At 43.4% G+C, this 24146-nt stretch overlaps 1 protein-coding gene across 6 annotated transcripts in view; it reads right to left on the reverse strand.

The window, feature by feature from the left end:
* LOC108627003 (Wnt oncogene analog 2) overlaps positions 1 to 24146 on the reverse strand; it is a 59799-nt gene that overhangs the window by 32000 nt on the left and 3653 nt on the right. The window contains exon 1 of one of the 6 annotated variants that reach the window (XM_026815236.1): positions 20440 to 23905. The exons of 2 other annotated variants lie outside the window; for them this stretch is intronic. In XM_026815236.1, coding sequence (XP_026671037.1) covers positions 20440 to 20468 — 29 coding nt within the window. In that variant the 5' untranslated portion in view covers positions 20469 to 23905. Of the gene's footprint in view, positions 1 to 11444; positions 14189 to 20439; positions 24107 to 24146 lie in introns of those variants that run through there. 3 more of the 6 variants (XM_026815235.1, XM_026815234.1, XM_018028007.2) reach the window with 3 other exon arrangements.

The raw sequence follows: 24146 nt of genomic DNA on the forward strand, positions 1-24146 counted from the left end.
TCGAACAATTTTTATATTATAAACTGTATTTCATTATTTTCCATTTCTCCGATTTGCGTGAAACGTCGGATCCCCCGTTCGCATAGGCGTTTCTACGTTGTTAGATACGGGGGTGGGTGGGTGTACGAGGATCGGAGGGCAGATTCAATTTATGTCCCGACAATGCGGCTTTGTCTCGGCAAATTATCATATGCGAACCTACACGCATAATCCCTCGCGTATTATCGTATCATAGACGCATACGGGTTCGAGTAAGGTACCGGTTCCCCTCGCGCTCAACCTGGTATTAACGGCGGTACGCGGGTCTGCGCCGAGAGGCGCCTGTGTTTATACGAAAGATCGTTCGTTCCTCTCCCTGGCTCTTGGCCGATTAAACGCCTCGATGGGACGATTTCGCGGCCTGTCTGCTTGTCCTCATCGCGTTTTCCTCTCCCTCTCGATTCGTTACGAGTCGAGGCGAAGGTGCCGTTTAAGCCTCGTTTCGTGATTCATTCGAATGCCGGCTGGTTAGCGTGCTAGAAGACTTACGCGTCGGCCCTGATTTATCGTACTGAAATACTCAGAGCAACGGAGGAGAATTCACGTTCGGGTCAATTTTTTAGAGTCCCTCGATTTCCTGATTTTTGCTACAACCAATCGCGCGTCTACGACACGACGACAAATTGTATCGCATAATTCATACGTTTAATAATGAAAAAGCTGTTTTAATCGCGTGTTGCGAAACGTGAATAAATATAATTATGTTATAACGACGAGCAATTACTTTTGAAAGAAGAGATCACAATTTCTGTACGGCAGAGTGTATGAAGCGGCGCGAGAGGTTTAACATGCGAAACAGCGTTAGAGTAAGTTACACCGAGGATTACTAGCCGCGGGGTATTACCGGTCCGGTCACGCTCGAGAATAATGTTTCATGCGAGATTCAGGATATGTACCTATACCAGGATGATTGTGCCGACGCAACTCGACCAGATTTATGGCATCTCTAATCGCCTTCGAAACGCGTACCGAGATAAACACTCATTATGCCATTCCCTCTCTATCTCTTCTTCAAGTACATTCGATTACAATTCGTAGCAAAGTAAATTGAACGACGAATCCCATTGAGCAATCGGCAAATATGTGAAAGTTACAACCAGTTGTTTAACTAGAATTCATTATCTGCAAGTTATTTGTTTGTAAAGTAGAAATTATCGTAAACGCGGAAATATTGTCGTGTTTCGTCTTATAAAAAAAGCACGTATCTTTATCTCGCGATTAAAATAATTTATTAATTCAACTTCCATTCATTATCCTATTTTGTATTAATTATTCTCAGGTCGTTGAGAGAATGTCGAAAAGGTTAATTTTTGCTCGCTATGAACAATTACTGGACAGTAAGTAAAGGGGAAACGCAAAAAGGTACTTAGGCACGTAGCAAGCGCGAGGAGTTAATTGCGCAACGTAATTACTGCACCTTGAGAGACACCTCGAGACCGTGAGATGACTCTTCGCGCTGCCCATTCCGCGCGCAATTACTCGTTTCTATACTCTGCTAAAAGGTGTACCACCTCTCTCGCGGATAGAAAAATTGAATTGTAACGGAACGCAGTTGAGTAAATCAATAAGACAAATCATACGAAATAACAAGATATTGAAACGGCTTTAAACCATGCATCGTGATTTGTATTCGAAGCGAGTATTTATTAATTGAACAAGCTCGGATACGAAATCCTCTAATTCTCTAATCTATATTCGACGGAGTTGCGTGTGCAACGAAAAATCCACGCGTGCGTCCCACGCTTCTGTGAATTAATTGCATAAAATGTGATCAGAGTTGATCGCGCGGAGGTGGCGGCGTCGCGAAATCGAGCCGTGGATTTGCATATTCGCTGCGCGGATCGCGTGCTGCGTGACGCGGTGCGTCGACAGAGAGGAAGATTTCTCAATCGAATCCGGAGAGGCTTGAAAATCCGACGCATTGACAGGATAATTACACGCACGTGGGTCGACTCGTCGGAAGCCGTAAACGAGACGGAGAGAGAAAGAAGGATTAGAAAGAAGAGACGGAGGTGGTGGCTGATAGCTCGGCTACCGCTGGATCGGGCCACCCACCGCGTTCGTCAGCATCGAAACTCGTCACGACGTTCACCACTGCACGATTAAAAGTAGCTGCAGGCGCGAGAATATCAAATACGAAATAGGAAACTCAACACAATTTAGATAAGGAACAAACGATTCCTCTTTTTCTCCACAATTTTCTCGTATAATTTTGCAACGTAAAAAGACTTGCACTTCCTCGTACATTGTCAAACGTCGACGGATTAGCTGACAGTTTACAGCGCGCAGCGTTAGCCAGCCAGTCGTTTCACAAAGCTAATCGGCATGAATCAACGTTGCGTCCGGGGCGTAATAACTTGGCTTTATCATCGAAGGTAGGGAGCACGTGGATAATGTCCCCGGGGGATAGAAGTTAATGCGAATTTATCGCGACTGATCTGACTATTAACTCGGAACATTATGGGACGCGACATGGTGTGCCCCGTTGGCAGAAGTTGCCCAGGAAAAGGAAACGAGCCTGTACATTTTTGCATAAAACACAATAAGCGAGTGAGTAAACGCGTTGCATTTATGCAGAAAATAATTAGAAAGATTTTTCAAACGTGATACACCCCTAAATGAAGGATATACGTGTCACATGCAAACGTGAAATGCATTAAGAAATACAAATCATCAGAAATACATTAAATGCATACATGTATATGGTAGATAGAGGAGGTACGGTAGCGAAGTCTATTATGTAGGTTAGTGTTATAGTATTACTTAGGGCACCGATTTAACGAACGGCTTAAATCAAAGTGGCCCAATTGCTCGGCGACATCATCGTACGAAGTTAAATTATGCCGATTCGAATTGCGTGGCCGTGCTTTATTATCCACGGACGAGTACGCGTGGGCGGGTTTCAAGATTCGAAGAAAGCGAGCGAGTGAGGTCGAGAAAACTTGTCCTTCGACTCGGTCCTACGTTCCCATTGAGAGCGATCGTACATTTTCACATCATAGTCTTAGAGCGTATTCAATGCCTATCGTGAAACCTGGTAAGAATTCGATTTTTAATCGGCGTTCTTATAAGACCATTGAGAATCGTACAACGAATAATCACGATCACGCTGGTAGTTAGTTTGTCGATCTTGTAAAAATGCAAATTTCGCGCATGAATCGCGCGCTAAACGTTCGATTACATCAGAAACCCGGCCGAGTGTATAAATCCGGTGCTCTTAGTCAGCGAGTGCGTACGTTAAGCGTAATTTATTCCGCGTATGATATACACGAGCCTCGGTGAACCCCTACACTCTCTCTTTTTCTTTGAACGCCGCGGTACTCGTGTTCCGCGGCTCCAAACGATTTATGGGAATATTTACGCGTATTTATAGGGCGCGGACTCGTCGATGTACCGCTTACAGAAATCCCTGCTTCTTCAATGATTTCGTACCTTTACAAAACGCAATCGCCCTCCGATGCGCCACAAGATTAGGGGACCATGTGCTCTACATGTATATTATTAATTATGCACATATGTATAATGAGAATTTCTGGCAATTTTTTTCATACGAAATCTTGAAAAGTGCACTTCTTGAAATGTTTCCGGTCTGCCTTTTGCTCATTCGTTTTGGGTCTGCTGACCCGCGTGTACTCCTCGAATTTATGCTGCGGATAGTTTCGTGTTCTACAAGACCTGATCTTCTCACGCCTCGCTCCACTCGGACACGGCCACCACCGTGATACACGTGTACGCGTGTCCAATTTCGTGGCGAGGCCATTTTCAAGCCTAATGATTAAGCATATAATGTTTAAATAAAAGTAACGTCCGACGTTTATTAATTTGGACTATTCGTCAGATAGCTCGATAGACAATAAGCAGTGGAAACGTCTTAAGAGTTTTTATATTTAAAGCATGGCCTGAGCGCGAGGCAATACGGCGTCAGGTCGGATCTCACGGATTTATCGACGCTGTAAATCATCGGTCGCACCTCCCAGCTAGCGACGTTTATCCGCGTTTCACGCCACCGGCTGTCATTAACCATAATTAAACGCTATCGTCCGGGGGCCAGGCGATATCGCGAACTCTCGCCGCGAAACTCGTCTTTGGGACCTCGTGGGCGAACTTTCAGCATATTTTTCGTTCGCCGTTATCGAACGGTGACGCGCCGGTACCGATAGCACAGGTGTCACTAATTACTCCGATACGCTCTGACCGCTTATCGTCTGCGAAATTAAGTGCTCCACGTTTTTCCTCGCCGCTGTCCATAGATTCGTACCGGGCAGGGGCTTATAAACCGTCTTATCTATCTTCCGAGTGTGTTTCTCAAGTACTTAAGGTAGCTGATTGGCAGACGTGCCTCGATAACTTCGCAGAGTTATGATTTTACTTCTGGTAAACAGCGTGAAAGCAACGTGTCTACAATATTTTCTGTAACCACTTTCAGAAATCTTGTTCGCATGTTCGTTATATAAAACGAGAATGAAAAATACCCGAAGCGTCTACTTCTACTATAATTAAAAAAATATAAAATTTTCAACGAATCAGTGGCCGAGAAAGAAAGATCCATTATATTGAACTTTCTATTGACCATATATCGGTTATATAGTTTATGGAAAGTGGAAGAGGCTGCTCGTTAAACGTATCTCGGGGATCTGATCTGTGGAGGCCAGGTAGTAGGTGTAGGTAATACGAAAAATATCTTTGTAGAGAGTAGAGAGATCCTGACAAGCGGGATAGGTGGCGAAAATTTCAACCCTGGCGCCTTAAGATTTATTGTACGGCTTCCCTCGAACGCGTCCGGCCCCGGTTCTGCCGCCGCGCCGTGGCGTGCGCGTGTATGCGTGCGATGCAACCGGGATACCCGGTGAGAACGGTGGAAAACAAAAAGCTTGAACCCGGGATGAAAAGTATGCGTACAGTGGCCGCAGAAAGTATGCCCTCGACTGTTTCACGGTCCGACTGTGATAGTAAAAAAACTAACTATCGTCGTGTAAAGGTATTTTCATTTTGCCATTAGGGGTACGACGATCGCGTTAATTAGATTTGGTCGTGTGTTACGCCGGCGACAAGCGCGGTCGTAATGGACAGTGATAATTATAATGAGAGCGAAGATTACAGTGATTATCTACGCTGGAGGATTCTCGGACACGGGACGGTAATTGGGATAAAGTAGGCTGTTGGCTCTCGGCGTGTCCGTTGAATACATTAAGGCGGGCGACTCTTGTCTCCGTTCCAGGTGGATTCGCGGGGACAGCTGACGCCTCTTTCCCTTTCAAACGAGAACGAGATCCATCGTCTGTCTTGTTCGTTCCCATTTTCATTCAAAGTATAATGAATTCCGCGCGAGCGCGATGAATGAAAGTGTAATGAATAAAGACAAAGTACCGGTTCGTGGAACGCTCCTTGCGAATCCTTGTCGCAAAAATTATGAAATCCTTTTCATGGACGATTGTCGAACGGCTTCTCTTCGTCGTGTTCACCGTTCGTGCCTGAATCGAAGTGCATCGATTTACCGAGGATGCAGCTTAAGCGAGCGCACTTCGATTCTTATGCCCCCAAGGCAAACGACTCTTCAGCAACGTTGTGCTCGCCAGGCAGGACGCGATGCACGCCTCGAAAGTGTATCGACGCATTAACCGCGATCAGCATTCTCACTCTACGATACAAGCAATAAATCCGTAATGTTTCACTTGGAATCTTGCACAAACAAATTGACAGTCTAATAATTAATAGCCAGTGCGAGTTGAAGGTCGAGATTTGTGAACACGAATGTACGCGAAGCCTCCGAATCGCAACGACGGGTCAACAAAAAGGTTTTCGCCTGTCGATACAAGTAGGGCGCGAGGCTCTAGAAACGCGGACAAGAAGCTGCAGCAATTTACGGCCGTGGTCGTCATTGAACGACACACTCGATCATGATCTATGTCTTTATTAGCCGAGAATGTTCGACGAGCGAAACGCTTCGTTAGTCTTCGGTTATTGCATTCGGAGATGAACGAGGCTGCTCGATTAAGTCATTGATGCTATTAGATACGAAGCCAGTTTGCTTTAAAGTGTCTCGAATGATTACCATGGTTTGTTAAGAAGATTCGATCAGTGGGAACGGTGTTCAATTTGTCTCGAGGGAAGATCATTCTAGGAAGCAATCATTAAAATTATTCGACGAGTTATCGAAGGATTCTGATTAAATTCGACCGACGCAGAAGCAATGCCACTACCATCGAAGGACATTGAGCGACCAGCGAATGTTAATTCATGGCGCAGGAGGAGGAAGAAAAATGGATCCTGAGTACAATACGTGATTCGGTACAGGCAGTACGAGGCTCAAAGCGGATCTGGTTTGAAAGTGAAGCGATAGCATCGAGCGCGAGGCATCAAAGAAGCGGGGAGAGCCGATAAAAAACGACACCCCCTTGTCATAGCGAAAGGGATGCGAGGAATTCCCAGCCGGTTAACCCGTTGCTTTTTCTCCCGTTTAATCAATTTGAATCGCGTTTAGGCCGACATCTTTCATGCCCCGGTCCGGGGCACACTTACAGATATTTTAATGGCGCTTTGTGCCCCGGCCAATGGGAACGTGTACGCATATATATACATACATGAAACGCGACCGCGTTCCGTTTCCCTTTGTCTTTTCCTCCCGCTTCTTCCTCTTCTCTCATTATACTTCTTTCGGGCGACGCGACGCGACGACGCGACGTCCGCTGACCGCTGGTTATTTTAATTGGATCCGCGCCGAGGCACTTTTTTCGCCCGTCCCTCGCTTCTTTTCATGAGCATCGCGTGCTCCTCCGCCGCCGCCGCCGCCTCTTTCTTTGCCCACCATCCTTGGTACCCTCTTCCAGTTCCATGGATACCGCCGGATCCACCGTTTTTGCCCGCGCGATGGAATTCGATATAAATTCATCCTGACTTACGTTTCTTCCTTGATAGCTTCGGTTCATAATAAATAAAATAGACCGTCTATTTGTATCGAGATTCAATGACTACTCTCTCTAAATCTACAATGTAGATTCTCTAATTTATAGTTAGTTCGATATACCTGCGGCACAGCGAAAATTGGAAACCAGATGAATTATTTTCAAAAATTTTTATTTCATATCGTCCTAAAAGACTTGAAAGAAACCGCGATGATGAAGACACGAAGTCTCCGTCCACTACCGGACTCACCGAATGGCATCACCGTTCCTCGCGGCGGCGGCGGCGCGGCGGGAGTCCAGGTTTACTTTACACCGTCGGCGGATCTTAATTTAATACACCTCGGAGCCATCGATGCCACTCTCTCTTTTTGGAAAACGCACGCTGGGCTCGATGACTGCCCAGGGGGATGGTCGCGAGCCACGAGTTCATGAAGTTCACTCGAGACAAAACAATTTGATCAAATAGAACCAATAGAAAGAATAATTTATATGAATCGATGCATTCCGTCGTTCATTCGTGATTCTTAACTTTCTGATAAGCGTTAAATAACTCGAAAACGCGTTGAGCCTGCTCCGTTTAAAACGACGTGAAATATCATTTTCATTTTTCATTCGGTTTTGAGGACACGCGACGCTTAATCATCGTTACGTTCAATAAATTTACTTTGATATCGTTCAAGTAGCGGAGCTTAATTAACCCAGATTAACATCGATATTAATTACACCATCTCCTCTGAAATTTGTCGCACCTATAGATATTAAAAGAGATAAAAGTAATCCCTGAAAATGTAGAAAACATCAAGAGTGAATGTATATTTCAATGCTCATACGATAAAACAAACGTTATCAATTTCATTTGGTACATTTCCTCAATGTTAGTGAACACCATTTGATCGTGAATATATTCTTTTAATTTGCCGAGGATTGAAAGGGTTTTTGGAAGCTTGCCTGACCCAAATAACCAGTCTTTACCCTAATCGATCACCGCGAGGGGGGCACGCTATCATTTCGGAAATTCTTGCTGAGGGCCCCTCGTTAATTCGAAGGGTTTACGAGCCGTAACACTCGTAATCGTCGGACATTGTGTCCCAGGAATGCACCAGGAATTTCTCAGACCTGCCTGAATACTCCTTATATCCTTTCCTTGTTAAACCGTAATCCTGCGTTTATAATGTAAACTGCTCTCTTTGAGTGCGTTAACGCACTCTCTTAAAATAATAAAATTAGAATGATGCAATGAAATATGATTCTGTGGATAAATTCCTGTGCGAGAGAATAATTAATGTACGATTAAATATGCAGTAATGAATTGATATTAGCTGCTTTGAACATGTTTGCTTGTGTCGTCGCTGCTAATCAAAACGAAGAGATTGATGGACGCGATCTGAGCATTGCAACACGTGAAAGGGAAAACTGTTGGAATGCTGCTTCATAATTTTTTTCCTATACGCCCGAGTAATTATATTTGCGTTGTTGCATTCGAATAATATTTATGACGCGAACGAATGTCATTACATACTTTGTACGCGTGTCATTGAGGTTTCCCGATAATTTTATTTCACTATTTCCACTCGTAATGGTAAGAAACGATCCCTAAGCTTCAGACTCTAAAATATTCAGTTTATTCGCTGTTTGATTCGGATTCTGCTACGTCAACTTTTTGAACAACCGGTAGTTTTGTCGTTTCACCGGATAGCAACGGTACGGGGGATACGGTCTAACAAGACGTAACACGCGTTTGGAAGGCGTCATCGATTCATCATCGAACGATAAATCTGTACACGCGACACGAAAAGAAACGGTAATCTTTCTCCCGGACAGCCGATAAGACGTTGTATCACATTTTATTAATAGGGCTTCGTGGCGAAACGCGTGTGTTCCCAATTTTACTTTTTGCTCGTGCAGTTAATAACCCGATCAATCTCTGTCTCCGACTTGTATAATGTGTACAATGGTTCGACAATATCCTTTTTAAAATACGTAACACCGAGATGGAACAAGAATAGTAAAACCTAATCGCACGTGAGACCACGTGTTCAAAACTTGTTCAACAATACTTGGCGTCGATTTCACGTTAGACTCGGACTAGAATTACACGAGTCGAAGTCCTTAAACGGCGAAGTAATTAAATCCGTTACGTAAAAACGAATATCCAATTAACCGATGTGATCGGTAATTAGCATCGAAGACGTGCGAAGACGATCGCCCCGAAAACGATCGGCTGTCTTTTACGTAAGCACCGACCTGTTTCTTTTTACTCCCGTTTTAATTATCCCGAACCGGTCGACCGGGAAAAAATTGACGATAAATTTTGATGAATGAATGCGAATAAATTTATAATTAGGATTCGCTTATATTCCATTCATTACGGTGTACCCGAGGCAAAAAGGATGTTAATTACAATTGCCTTTTAAATCTTGTAATCCTAATTGCCTTTTAAATATGATTTTACGTAACGGCAGCTTTGCAACAAAGGCTTAATCAGATGTCAAATTACCCGCTAGTAAAACAGCGAATACTTTGTATCGTTGCGCGTAATTGCGATAGTGGAACAATGCGGACGCGTCATTCTTGCAAAGGAAAACGAGAGTCACGGCGACAGTCCGACTGATATTATCGGCTTTTTTTGAATCGATTATTTCACACTTGCGGCAAGACAGATAATAACTTCATCCTGCTGTGAATAGATCTGCTCGATGACAATGCAGTGATACAAGACAATAGTGTAGAGTGATAATGGAGAAGGACAAGCTCCGTGAAATAGCGCGAATGTCAGTCAAAAATCATTGTACAATGCACTGGAATTTATCTATCAGAGAATTCTAAAATTAGAAACGAAAGATTGTTATTCGATATCTTGAAATAATTTCAATTTTTGATGGAAGGACTGCAACAGCCACATAAAACAGAGAACCGATATTTCACTATCACGGCAGGTAACTGACACGACCAATGATAATTATCTGCGTTAATAATTTAATGACCAACCCGTAATTCACTGGGGAAGCCGGTTTCGCGCAAGAAGCGAAGAAACCCGGGTAATTTCTATGTCGACCTTATTGCGGCCATGATAAAGCGGTGAAACGCGGTTACCGTTTCCATCGGCACCTGTGATCTCGCAATATGATTTTCCTTCTTCGAAGAAGATAGAACGCGGTGCAATTTGCATGAAAGTTTGGTAGACTTGACGGGGAGAAGAAAAAAACTGTTGCAATGTACATATGTGGAATATCGTATTAGTTTCATATACTAATTCGCGTTGCGCCCCGAAGGACGAGACTGGATACGTTGTGAATTCGGTATGAGTCGTTTAAAAATAAAGCATCTCCGGTTCTGCCCGCGGAGGAATTTTGTACGAGCATTTTTTTTAAAGAACGCAGAAGGCCAAAGTTTGCGAGATTTACAGGGAAATCAGTGTCAACGGGCAACAGGTTTTCCCTGGGAATCGCGTAGATTTCACTTGGCAACGGATTCGAGAGGCGGCGCGAAGCGCGAAATTAATACAGGTGGCTGGCTGGCTGGTGGCGTGCCGCGAGAACACGTGTAAACGTCAGAGGAGGATGCGCCACGGGTGGAACGTAATTCACCGCACGATTTTCAAGGAGCTGTCTGAATTTATCATACGCATAGGCGACGAACGGCTGCATGGCCCGTGCATCAAATTTCACTGCGCCTGCCCATGGAAGTTTGACAAGGTGTGACGGGCCTCCAGCACGTGTCGACGCGCCCTCCGTTACGTACCTGCAACCCTTTGCTCGGCTCGATATGTCTACTACTTAAAATGCATCGCCAATATTTTTCAAACTCTTTCATTTATTATAATATTACTGCCTCGGATAAACGTGGTACGTTCTGAAAAATGGTACATACGGTATAAGAAATCGGGAGAAGGTTGTTATAAATTGATACGAGAGTTTTCGGGACATTTATCTTGACAAAATAAAAGAGCTGTTACAAGGTTAAAATAGCTTTCGTCAGATAACTAGCCCCTTTTTGCGAGGAAACAGAGCCCGGTGGCGGCGCGCAGCGAACCGAGGCGACCGGGCCCCAAAGAGACAGCAAGGGGACCACCTCGATCGATATTCGGTTTCGTCGCTTGAGAGAGACTCGATCGTTCGCACTTCGCCAGATCCCAAAGATAAGGGTAAACGACCTATTCCCAAGGTTGTTGTAAAAATCCACTGGCACCCTTAGGGCGCACCTTTTTTACCCTTTTGCTCTCTCCTTTTCACGTATCACGAAGGGATGCCAACAATTCAACAGAATTCCTCTTCTGTTCAATGCTCAACTCAAACGAGTTGCTTTAAGAAAATAAATCGTTCGCTTTGTTAGTGTGACAAAAAAATGTTTGAACGAACGATCCCTCGATTGTACAATATAATCGAGGAAATATGTAATATCTAAATTGCGTTCTTCTGCAATGTTCGAATCGTTGCACAAGGAGACTAGAAAGTTGGAGGCGATCGGGTTTCGTTTTTCCAATCGGGTGAACGAATGTCTTACCTAGTTTGCCGTGGTCCCTGGATCTGGCCAAGAATCAGTAGGGCTATCGCGGTTGCCGCGATGTCACCACGACGCATCTCTTACATCACAATAGCCCTTGTTTATTGAATCCATAAAACACACGGACGAACACCGGGAACAATTTTCCTTTTACGATCCGCTCGGCAATGCTCGTTTGCGCGACACGAGTTTCACGATTTATTCTCTGAATATGTTTTAAAACGATGCACTTTTCATCATTTTTTTTTAATACGACAAAATTTTATTTACACTGTCATAAAGATTTCAGTTTATCTGCAACATTTCAAACTTGTCTCTTTTTTATTAATATTATTTTTCACAAATTGTCATCTTGTTTATTGTCACCAAATACGATTCCGTTCACTTTCATCCAATCGATATTAAGTCCCAGTTTATGAAAGCATCGGTCTGCTTTCAATTAACATTAAATTTGCTCCGTTGGATTGGAGACAAAGCGGCGCGCAGCGTGCGAAACAGGTAAACCGCAGGGCCAACATTTGTACAGGCAGCAAAGTGTTTGCGCCCGCTTAACTGGTTCGAGTTTTGTTTGCGACCGTCAAATAACGATGCAGCGTTCCCTTTAACGGTGACTAAGCGCGAACAGCCTCTGTTCAGGCTTTTACGTACACCAGATAGCTTATTCGATGAGCTTTCTTGATTTATGCTTTCTCTATCCTGGATTTAGATATATCCGAATCTTGACTTTCATATATGTCGCAAATGTCTTATTTATTTCCACGTTCGTCTCCACACGCCGTTCTTTAAATAACAATTGATCGGATCCATGCGGGAGACGAATAATCTGAAAGTTCGTAGTCGAGATCGAATGCAGGAGGCGTTTCAAAAGGTTCTTATACGAACTTGTTTTAATGACGACAATGCAGTTGGCAGTTTAGCGAGCGGGTACTAATTAAAAAGGCAACTAAGCAAAGCGATAATCGACGCTCGGGTGCGAGCTTCCCGATCGAAGATACCTCGGCTCACGCGACGTGGAATTGCTCACGCGAGGGTACCGTCTTATTGTCCCGGCGAGGCTAACGATTAAACGGCGGTGCGGATTTATCGATCGGCTCATCATCGCGTTAAATATCCTTCGGGGATCTCGAGATCATCGGGTTGCGAGTGATCGATCGACGAACGCTCCGGTTCCGTTCCTCTTTTTCTCCTGGAACTTAACGAAGAGGAATTCCTTTTCAAATAGCCCCTCCGCTACCGGTTCTCATTGTCCGACTCTCTTCCTTTATTCCATTCTTTTGTCAGGTTTTTTCGCAAAAAAGCGTCGCTTTATTTCAGCCCACGGAAATTTGTATGCCGGATGCCAGCTGGTACCGGAATATCGCGGGGAATACCTCAAACCGCTTTGGCGAATCAAGATCGACGCGAGTAACTGGCCGGTTCGCCTGCCAGCCTTGGCGAACGTGTCATCCGATCTCAGGATTACCGGGCGTAATTAAAATTTCATGATCGATTTCCCCTGTCCGACAGGTGTAAGGGTTGTCGCCTCGTGTCTCGCTCGTTAGTCGCCGGGAATCTCGATCACGATCGATGTTTCGATCTCGAAACGTCGTTAATCGATCGGCGTGACGCCGCGCGTGATAAAAAACCCCAAGTTGATAGCCTTCGCTCAACGTTCCCGGACCGTCGACCGTATTAAAAATTGTTCGATCAACCCCATCGGGCGAATACACTGTGTTCTCTTAACGCGATCCAACCGATTGGACTCGGTCGAGTGGCGGCGCGGAACTGGAGCAAAGGGTAACTGTGCAAGGTGTGCAACCCGGTGTTCAAGGTGAGTATAAGGCGACCACCACCATCAGAGCGGAGTGACAAGCACCTCCACCACCACCACCGGCACCATTACCACCACCACCACCGTCACTATCAGCGCGCAGAGTCATCGAGAAGAACGCACCACCTCGAAGGTAGAAGAGAGTTATGTGGTAGACCTGAAGGGTTAGGAACCGGTGCACATGGGAATTTGAACGAGCGGGCAGAAAGTAAAGCGCGTTCGGTCGAGAGGAGGGCCCGCGATGGACTGGCCTCGCCAACCCGAGTCCTCCTACCTTTGGGATCAGGTCCCAGCCTCTACGATGTTACCTCTACGATCCTGCCTCACCTCCCTACTCTCACCATCCTTCTTTATTTCTTCTTTCTCTCTCTCTTCTCACGCTTGCCTTCTCTCTTTCTCATTTTCCTCCCTCTTGATCCTGTCTGTACACACCCCATCAGAAGTCCTCAAGCATTTCACGAAACACTCGGAAATTAGAGCAACCATTCAGGTGAATGAATAACTGTTCAACCCTTGGTGATAAAGAAATGTACAAATTTTATACTTCCCATTTGTAGTTGCATTGACATATCACGTTTGTAATAACACCAAATGTATTTTAAGAGCACAATCACGACCAATTATACTGAAATACAATACAACAGGAAAATGAATGCACAATTTGCATTCATATCGCAACTGCGATTCACTATCAATCTAGAATCTCATCCTGTTTCGACTTATGAACGGGAGTGTACATGCTTTGTCCTTATTCCTCCTGTTCTCTGGCCCTCGATCTTCCTTCTATCTCATATACCCTCGTTTTGCTTCACTTTCAGAGTTACCTGTTAGCTCGAACCCGAACCCGAATCTCGTACGTCTCTATATTCGCTCGCGTCACAATTTTGCTCTTTCGCTACCGTCGCCGCGTCGCGTCGAGAGACAGTCAGATGCGACCTTTCCGTCGGGTATTCCAGTTTTCGCGGTGTCGTCTTTCTTTTGCGGTTTACGGTTCCAGCCACATATACATAACTCGCTAGCTTTGTCCTTTATTATATAAAATTCTATATAAATTTATATAAAACGGCGACACAGTGAGTTTCGATTAAAATTATCGTCAATTTTAACGAATCGGTTGTTCCTTTTAATTTTGTAAAAGGAATCGCTTTGGCGCGAATGAATTTTGCGAATTCGCTGGATTACGTGTTAAACGCGTGGATTAAAAGCGGCGATGGTAGGAATGATTCACGTACACAGGTTCGGCGAAGCATTACGAGGTATTCATTCGGCTGTAAGTCACGTTGCCGCGGGACCGCAACGCCGAGCATGAATGAGTTATAATTCATTGTGGCTGGATCAATGAATCTCTAAACGCCGCCGCTTCCTTCCTTATACTTTTCCCACTTCTCAAGCGAAATTCATTCCGTATTCGAAACGCCAGGTTTATATTCATTCAAACTAAATTGAATTTATTTAATAATAACTGTTACAGCGATTATCCTCTTGCATAACAGTTAATGAAATACGGAATTGTCATTGCTATTTCTAAATGCTTATAGTTTAGAAGTAGGTAGTATTCTCTGAAAAGATCCTCGAAATTACCTGCCATTGACCCTAATAATAAAATAACCCGAGATCAAGTTTGACAAAGGGAATTAGACTGCGAGGTCATTGACTCGTTAGTGAGGAATCCTGACGTCACAAATATTTCGGATAATATTTTTTGTATTTTAAATTTATGTCTAATAATTCAAGTAGCTTTCCTGTATTGTAAATTTAAAGTGTCAGGAGAATTTTCCTTTCTATTCTATAACGAAAATTAATGTAATCATCTTGTACAGAATTACAATTATTATAAGAATGTTGCGCGTCGACATCATCTCGGTTTCCCGTACTTTCACTACTCAAACAGCAAATTACCGCCGCGATAAACTTTTTGTCAGCGAATTACTCGATTCGCGCCCTAGCAAAAAACGATCGTAACTTTGCGCAATTTGCACGTGTGTAAATAAACAAATCCGTGGCTAATGATCGTGGCGATCAATCACTCGACGCGTATTCATGAGCAAACAGTGTGAACCATTGAACTTTGACGAGGAGGAAAAAAGTAGCCAAGGAGCTATACGTTCACCTGCAGGACTAAAATGAATTTGCCTGCTATTTTTAGCAATATTACGAGATGATACAAACGAACTAATTAAAATTTAGTAATCTGTGAAATAATACATATTTCTGTAAACGTCGAGATTAACATTTCACTTGGTGATTTCACTGCTTGGGAAAGCATTTGTCTTTGAGTAATTGATTGAACTCGCTCATACGCTTTCGACTTTACAGGCTATAAAATGCCAGTCGGCTTAGTAGAAATGAATTCAGTTGGAGTAATAAATTTTTTCGAACGTTTAACGAATACTAAACCTTCGCGACAATCATGCTCGTAAAACGTTGATTATTATATTACGACCAGATGTTCGCGCCTGAGAATTACATAGATAAACAGTTCACAGACACCTGGCGATCGACTAAAAGATTATAAAAAAAAAAAACAGAATTCCAGATAATATAATTTCATCGGGGCTCGTGTTTTTTACGAGCGATCAAAGAAAATTACAAGTCGCACACTCCATATTTCTCCCGAATAAGTAAATCGACTCTGAGAATTCCAGAAACTCTGACAAACGTTCAACGAAGTGTTTATACCTGACGAAGGGGCCGAGTTTCCAAATAATTTTCACTCCCTCTGGTTGACTCCCCTTTTCATGGATCCATTTCCATATTTCACCTAACCACGTTCTTAATAACAGGCGAAGTGATCTAACCCCTGACGACGAGTATCCACGATAGAAACATTAAATCAGAAACGAGCCTTTGAAACAGTTAGGCAATCAAAGTAATCAAGGTTTACCTAAATAAGATTTTTTATAGCCTACGGTCAGGATAGCTTCGTGATATTTTACTATGTGTATGACACATTGAAAATTGTAGGGTTGCTATTATTTTTCTAAACCCCCTTCATGCTAACGGCGATTAAATATTCAAAGAGGACTCCACGATTTTTGGAGAAACAAGCGTGGCCTGAGTCACCCCGGGCGAATTCCGCTGATTGTATATTATTACTCTGGGTGATCGTTGCTAGCATATGCTTTCGGCCTCCCCTGTGAAACGCATGTGTCACGGTATATCAAAAATTATTTGTTCGTTCTCAACGTGAAATTTGCCAGTAACAGAAATTGAATTCACGGGTTTGATGGTCGCGTCGTCGCGATGCGTGTCATTCTGTCATTTCGTTTGAACAAAACGGCAGGAATCATGTCTGGCTGAGCAGCCTGTTGCTGTAGACGCTCGATTATGTTCATACAGGATATGGATGGTGCAATGACCACGTATCAAACAATTATACGTGATAAAATAAGCAAACAAAGTGAAACAGTTAAAAAGGGTGAAGCTTCTGTCTTTTAAATTTCATTGTACTTGACTGAAACTTTAGTTAATATCGTCAATTCATGGCCTTATTTCACATATTTCACATCAGTTTGAACAATACTAAATGTATACTAAATGTAAATGTACCAGAAATTTCTATAATCTAATAATCTGCATTTCCAAATCGATTCTTTATACTGGTCCTTCAGTTTATTCTTAAAACACGGGTGCTGAAACGGTAAAAGTGTGTCCTGAGATCAGAGAATCTCTCATCTGGCTCGTGCTGCGATTTACAGCCCACGGTGCATTACCGTTCCACGTGATAAGAGATCTCAGTTTATCCGCGCACTGGGACCGGAAATCGTTACGTAACGTCTGACTACGTAACAGTCCTGAAGCACACCGCAGCGGTACGAGTAGAGAATTTCTTGAAAAAATTCTTCGTGTACATTTTTAGTTAATACAGTTTCAATTACCAGGATATTTAAATAGACTTTTCTATTAATACTAATCTCATTACGAAGGGCAGTACGCGCGATATCGTTTGTACAATGTGCGGTCATAGTAGATATTTTACGTATCGTTCGCGGGTTTCACCTCTTATTTTCGCGTCGTAAAGACGTTTACAGCCCACCGTGAATATCGAGCGTGGATTTCGTACGGCGACGACGGTTTAATGGGGCGTCATTAGCTTTATGATATCGCGTTATTTATGCGGCGACCCGCTGCTTTATGGACAACCGCGCGTAATAATGCTGTCACGAGGGTTCACGCGTGCAAACCGCGTCGTCCCGTTCACGAATGATCTTCGGGCCCGTCGCCATCGTAAATCAAAGATCGACGCTGAAGATTCGGTAACACCTGGCGCGATAATTTGTCACCATTGTGGTAACCATTGTGGCTCGTTCACTGAAGTTTCCAAACCGTAGTGTTCTATTGTATCGAGATTTTCTGCACAAACTCTTTGTATCCCTCAACTGTGTGGCAGATATAAAACTCTTACAAATGCGTAAAAATCGAGCTATTGATTAATTAGGGGCAGACGTAACTGAAACTTTCTATTCGAAACTGAAGTTCGCATGCCAAAGAGATAGATCGCCGGGACTCGGTTAATTATCGTTTATTATAGCGTTGTCGTTGGGACAAGTTACACGAAGATTTAATGCGTGTCCTCGAAGCTGTGATTATGTAGTCATCAACGCGTGATCATAGTGTTCAAGTTTTCAGAGCGCGTTTACTAGACCAGAGAATTAATCATTGTAGAAAGCGATCAAAACGGAGCTTTAGATGAAAACAGATCAATGAATGAATAAATGATAAACAAATATGTATGTAAACCGCCTATCCTGAGAGACTCGACTCAAAATCAATCTGTATCATCCCTCATCTCTTAAACAATGAAATTCTTTATCAAATCTCGAATAATATAATATTTCAGTTAAATACTGTAAAACCTGCCTAATCCATTCTAGAGCACTCGCATACCTACTTGCGTGTGTAGGTACAAAAATAGGAAATGAACAAATCCACACTACGAAAAATGGTTTTACGACTCTGGGCACTCCTTTAAATAAGTTGTTCAGTTTCTAACTTGAGATCTGTCGAGTCCATTCCCAAGCCTTTTACGATTACGATAGCCACACGTTTCCACGGGTCTCGAATCGTTAAAGTTCTCGAGAAGGATCTGCCGTTTCCTTCAGCAGACTCTTGTAAACCAGATTTGTCAAGCGTGTAAATATTAAAGGAATACGGGCTCGTTACACAACGATGATCAGCCAGATGCACGCTTTTACGAGGGACGTTCATTGTCCCAGCGAAATTAGCTAGGAACGGAACGCGTTTTGTCCAACCGGATACGACAGCGCCTTAATTCCGGCACGCGTGAGCCAAACCGAGCGGAACACTTGTTTTCATCGCGAAATTATATGAGAATGTCAAGATATCACGAACCTCAATAGAATGTTGTATAAGCACGTAGGATTTAGTATTTTTAATCTTGACGATGATCGATTTAAACGTATCATATTTTGTTAGCTCAATACAAATTCTATATCTATTGATCTAAGAAATACAAGTACCGAACACAAAAAGGATCTACAAAACTAGCCTCCTCGCTTTGAAACGACAATGGATCCGTGGTACAAAAGAGAGAAAAGAAAGTAGTAGGTTGGGGGTATCGTAGGAACTCTAGCCACCCTTGTTTCTCTATTATCCCCGTCTTTTCACACAATTTCGATGTCACCCCACCCCGGCTCCTTTCTCCGCGTTTCTATTAGCGGTTTGTATTTCGAGAGCAGATGTTCCTCGGCCCGACACAATGGACGGTACACGGGTTAGCCAGTTCCAGTCTCGTAACGGCATTGTATAAAAAAGGATCGACCCTCCGGCGCGGCGGCGCGCGGCTCGACACCCCGGAGCAAACGTGTTTGTAGGATCGATCGATCCCCTTTCGGAGTGAAAGCGGGCGATCAGGACCGATTTCTGTTTCTGTTTAATTGGGAGAAAGTCGAATAAGCTTTGTTTTTCAATCCGCGTCGAAGCCAGAAATAATATTGGCGCACGTTAATCTCGGTGGACGTTAATTGAGGAGAATGTTTTCAAATCGATTCAAACGACTTCCTTCCCGAATTTATACAGACACCAGCGTGCGTACACCTGTACAATTGGAATAACGAATCTGGAGACGCGAATACGATTTCCATCGACGGAAACTACGGAGCGGAGAAAAAGGGTGAAAGAGAGGTTCGCCGCGCACCGTTAGTCATTGGCTGCTAAGCGGCAAAACCAACTCCTTTCCAGCGTGGGTCGTACGGGTATTTAATAGGAAGCAATGAGCAACAGGTCTGAGCGAGACCGGCTTGGGTCACGCCCATCCCAACGCTTGAAACTCTTGGTACCGATGCCACGTTTTCTCCGTATCGGCGTGGCTTTCCCACCACGCCGCGCGATTTTATTAATCAACGCCGCAGAATAAAGAACAGAATTATTCCGTATAATTTCTCGAACAGATTCACCGGTAATGAAATTAAAACGATTCTTTGATTACTCGAAACGTACGCGTTGCCGACTTAACGTTTGCTATTTTATTTGGGCTCTAATTTAATTTTTTTTATGGAGAATGCGGTAGGTGCCTTCGCGAAGCGAAACCAATTTTCCACGAGGCGCGATTCATTGTTTTTGTTACGGGGTAGTCCCTCTCGCTCTGATGACGCGAGGAAAAAGAGAGAGAGAGAGAAAGGGGGGGACGAGGGGTGGGTAGAAATTTTAAGGAGTCCCGGTTGATGGGCTCTCCGGAGAGATCTCTTTAAAGTGCCGCGGCCTTTCGATAATTAGAGGGCAGCCATTGTTACGCCGGCCCGGGGACTGAGAGGTTCGCACACGGTGAAACGAGTAACCTCCACCTTTTCGTTTACGAAGAAAAAAAGTTGGCCAGGGAAATACGTGATTCCTTAACGACCACGTGATACCGTCCTCGGAATAAAATCGAAGGACTTCGACAAGGATTACGAGAAAGTATTTAATCGCAACAGTTTACGCCGCGTCCATTTTCAATCGCCGTCCCGGTTATTTATAGCCCCGTCTCTTCCTTCGCCAGAGGCAATTAAATTTTCCAACAGAATTTCAAATGACGCGGACGGAATTGGAACAGAGCACGTTTCTTTAACTCGTTACGCCGTATGAATTATTGAAGAACGCAAAAACCTAAACGAATCCCGAGTAATTCAATTATAGGCTAGCGTTTTAAAGAGGCATCGATTAGCCATTAAGAAGGGTGGTACTTACCCGAGGAACAGGCGGCCGATCTCCTTCATCCTCGGACCTACGGCGAGCCGATACTCTTCATGGTGAAAAAGCAGTCGTTGCTCTTTTCTGATCGATCACACTCGAGAGTAAATACCGCCCTCTTGGTTTCCATATAAATCATTCGCTTTCTCCCAAAAGAGGAAAGAATCCAGTCGCCCGAGAATCCACTTGATTTTTCAGCGTCGCCAGTCCATTGATGATAATTATAATCGTCAAAGAAATTTCGTTGGACCGGATGATTTTTCATTTGTATTTCGCAATTTAACAAATTCGATTTAATAATCTACGTATATTTTACAATTCAATGATATAAGGTTTGCTAAAATCATCTTAAGATAGGATAATACAATATAGAATCCATTAAATCCAATTTTTCCATCGGAGTTTGTCGAATATTGTTACAAGGATTCTTACACGCAAAGGAATCTGTGTTTCTTTCTCGAGATCACTCTAATTGCCCTTAACGTTCTCCAGAAGAATTCAAGGTTTCCCTTCAGCGGCTTTGGTGGTACGGACTGGTTAATTGTGTTCCGAGAAAATATTTGGATTGCGGTAGGTAATCCTTATATGGTCTTGAACTTGCAATTGTGCATCACACGTTCACAAAAGGATTCGATTCACGACGTTCGCGTTTATTCACTGCACGCATCGTAACACTAATAATCACCGCACGCTTTAAAAATTCGTAACATCTTGCAAATTGTTATTGAACGGAAGCGCATTCCGTTCGATTATCACTCTCGTGGTCCGTACACCAGATTTAATTGTAATAAAGGGCGAGAAGGTTTATAGTTTAGAGACGTGGTCGCATGATAATTGGCCCGGCTGGCAGCCACCGTTTCTTTGATAACAGGTTTCGGTGTTCCAGTATCGCGCATGCGTTCGTCCTTTCGCGTCTCCACCAGAGAAGAGGTCGTAAAGATAATGCCCACATGCCAGCAAACAGACGAGAATGGTAAATTTACCCGGCCAACTCGTGCCTCCATCTCTCTGTGAGCCATCCCACCGATTAATTCGTCTCGTTTAATCCGTTCCTGCGTTTGATTGAACTGGCATCATAGGGGTCGACGCACCCCCCGAACAATATTTCCCCTCCTTACCGCCCCTGTAGTTTAGCTTTGGTCCTTTGATCAATCCGGTTTGTGTAATCTCGTTTATTTGTCAAGTTTTACGCGCATTCAATTTCTGCTTCCAATTATCTTATCTACTACCTCTCGTTTCGGCTTTCTCTCTCGCAGAGGGAAGCTGCGGCTCCGTTAAACCGTTCTCCGTTTATCGCGATTATATCTGTTTCAAACGATTGCCGATCGCTGTCGTTTTGCTCCGGTTTGTTTTACAGCAAAACATCCGAGTTAAATTCATAGAATTTTTCTTTTGCCTCGGTCGATTTCCTTCATAATGAAATTCAGAAACGCTGGAGTTAACACTCCGGAATCCGACTAGACGTAAATTAGCGGGTAGGCGAGTAAAACGGTGCGTTTAATCTGCCATAAATCAAACGATCCGCGACTCGGTCGGAGCAATTAGCTGCTTATTAACGACGTTGGTTTATCAGCTTACTGGTTGAAAAGCAAACCGATTACTACTAGTCTTGCCTCGCACTTTTCTTAAATCAAATGAAATTCATTTATCTCTAGAGAACTCCAATTAAGTTATTCGCTTCGTCAAACGATTCCAGGTTTAATTAAATCCCTTATTATACAATTTCTCGTATCTTTCATTCGACGATTGTCGCCGAACGCTCGCTCCAGTTTCGTTTTCTCGATGAATGGAACTACTTTCTTGATTCTTGAGAGATGAACTCCGGATGGATTGGCCAAGTTTTAAGCGACGGTTTCCTCGTTCCAAATATCCGTGCTTTTACGGTCCATAAAGGGACGAGAGCTGCTTTTAGTGGCTATTACACGAATCCCCGGGTCGGCGCAACATTTATGGCTCGCGCACCGTGTGCGGCGGTCGTTAAAACACATTTCGTGGCCCATGCGAGAACGCCTGGACGCGAGTTCTGTTTACGTCCACGATTAGCTGAACGATATTTTCACCATCTCCCATCGTTCGAACGATTCCTCTTGGCTCGGTGTATAAAATTTAGAGTATTTCCGTTTGACAACACAGGCAAATTGGAGACAAAACGAGACGTGAAATTTAGTCGAATCATGATTGGCAGTAGACTATCTAATTATACAATGATTTCTTTTACAATTTCTTCTTGTATACATACAGGGAACACTCTTAGTTTTATAGCTGACCGTGGGGCATGCGTTAACAAACATACAACAGATTTTCTACCTTCTTTTACTGTCTCTTCTCAGACCTGGGTAGTTTGTTTAATGGAAACCTCTTGAAAGATGTACAAGGTTTGTTAATATTCAGCCGCGTTATCCTTTTTTCAGTCGAATTTTACAGCCCCACCCAGAGGTTCCGGTTGTAACATGGGATTAGGGGATGCAATATAAACGTAGGAATGGAAAGAACGTGACACTGGGAATTTTCAGAACTGACTGAAACGATGCGATAATATTAAAAGAGATACAAATGTCTTTGGCATTTACGTTTTATCGATCTAATGGATCGAAGAATGTAATGAAACGTGAAAACGAAGGAGAGCGATACAGTTCTTTACGCACAATGGGCTATTAATCAACGAACAGCTGGCCAGGTTCGATCAGATCGTATCCGCGTGCCGCCGATAGAAACGTATAATTACAATTTGTAAAGCACACAACGTGACTCATATAGAACGAATTTCCATCGCGATATCGATCTAATTACCCCTGGATCTCATTCAAATACGTAGTAGCATGGCTGACCGTGCGCAAACGACACTGCGAGAAACCTTGCATAATAAAACTGATTATTAAAATCGAAGAAGGAGGGAAATAGTGGATTGTAAAAAATCCCTCTTGATATCTGTGTCGCCAGATATTTAATAATAACTAAGAGAATTAGTGTGCAAGGGATACAAAGGCAGCAAGTTGCATACATTAGTTGCTGCTAATAGACCGTGAACCCGTCGCAGCTTTTATTGTACCGTAAATCAATCGGCCGCGAATGCAGATATAATGTCTCGTTGCGCAATACGATATCATATTTCATGTAATGGTACCTATCATGTACTATAATTGTAGGCTTATTTTACGATCGACACACGCCACCAGAGATACGTATAACCACGGTATGTTTCGCTAACTCCGCGAATAATTATTACCAGCTTCAATAAAGAGATCACCCATACGTTATCCGTGAACTATCGGTAGACAGACGCCAGTCAATAATAATAATAATAATAATAATAATAATAATAATAATAATAATAATAATAATAATAATGTGAATAGACAGGAAATCGTTCGCTGGGAAGTGATTGGAAATGAAGTCTCTTCGAGATTTCTATGTATACTCAAAAGTACCATTTAATTCATTGACAATATATTTATCAATCCAGTAAAAAGTCAGTTGTGTTCACGTGGCAGAGGCACGATCCCAATCTTCTTTCCATCCTCGTCTTCGTGCAGCGTGACACCCATTTCGCGCAGCAGAACGTTCTCAACGATGCCGATCCTACTGCAATTGCGCACGATCTCCTGATTCGCCTGGTTACCCTCGCATAAATTCCTTAGCGCGAGTATCGTCCATTGCATTATAACTGCGACACAGTCAAGTTGAACACGCGCATTAATTAGTCC

The sequence above is a fragment of the Ceratina calcarata genome, unplaced genomic scaffold (assembly GCF_001652005.2).
Source record: "Ceratina calcarata isolate Rehan_Ccalc_2016 unplaced genomic scaffold, ASM165200v1 scaffold436.2, whole genome shotgun sequence".
Lineage (NCBI taxonomy): Eukaryota > Metazoa > Arthropoda > Insecta > Hymenoptera > Apidae > Ceratina > Ceratina calcarata.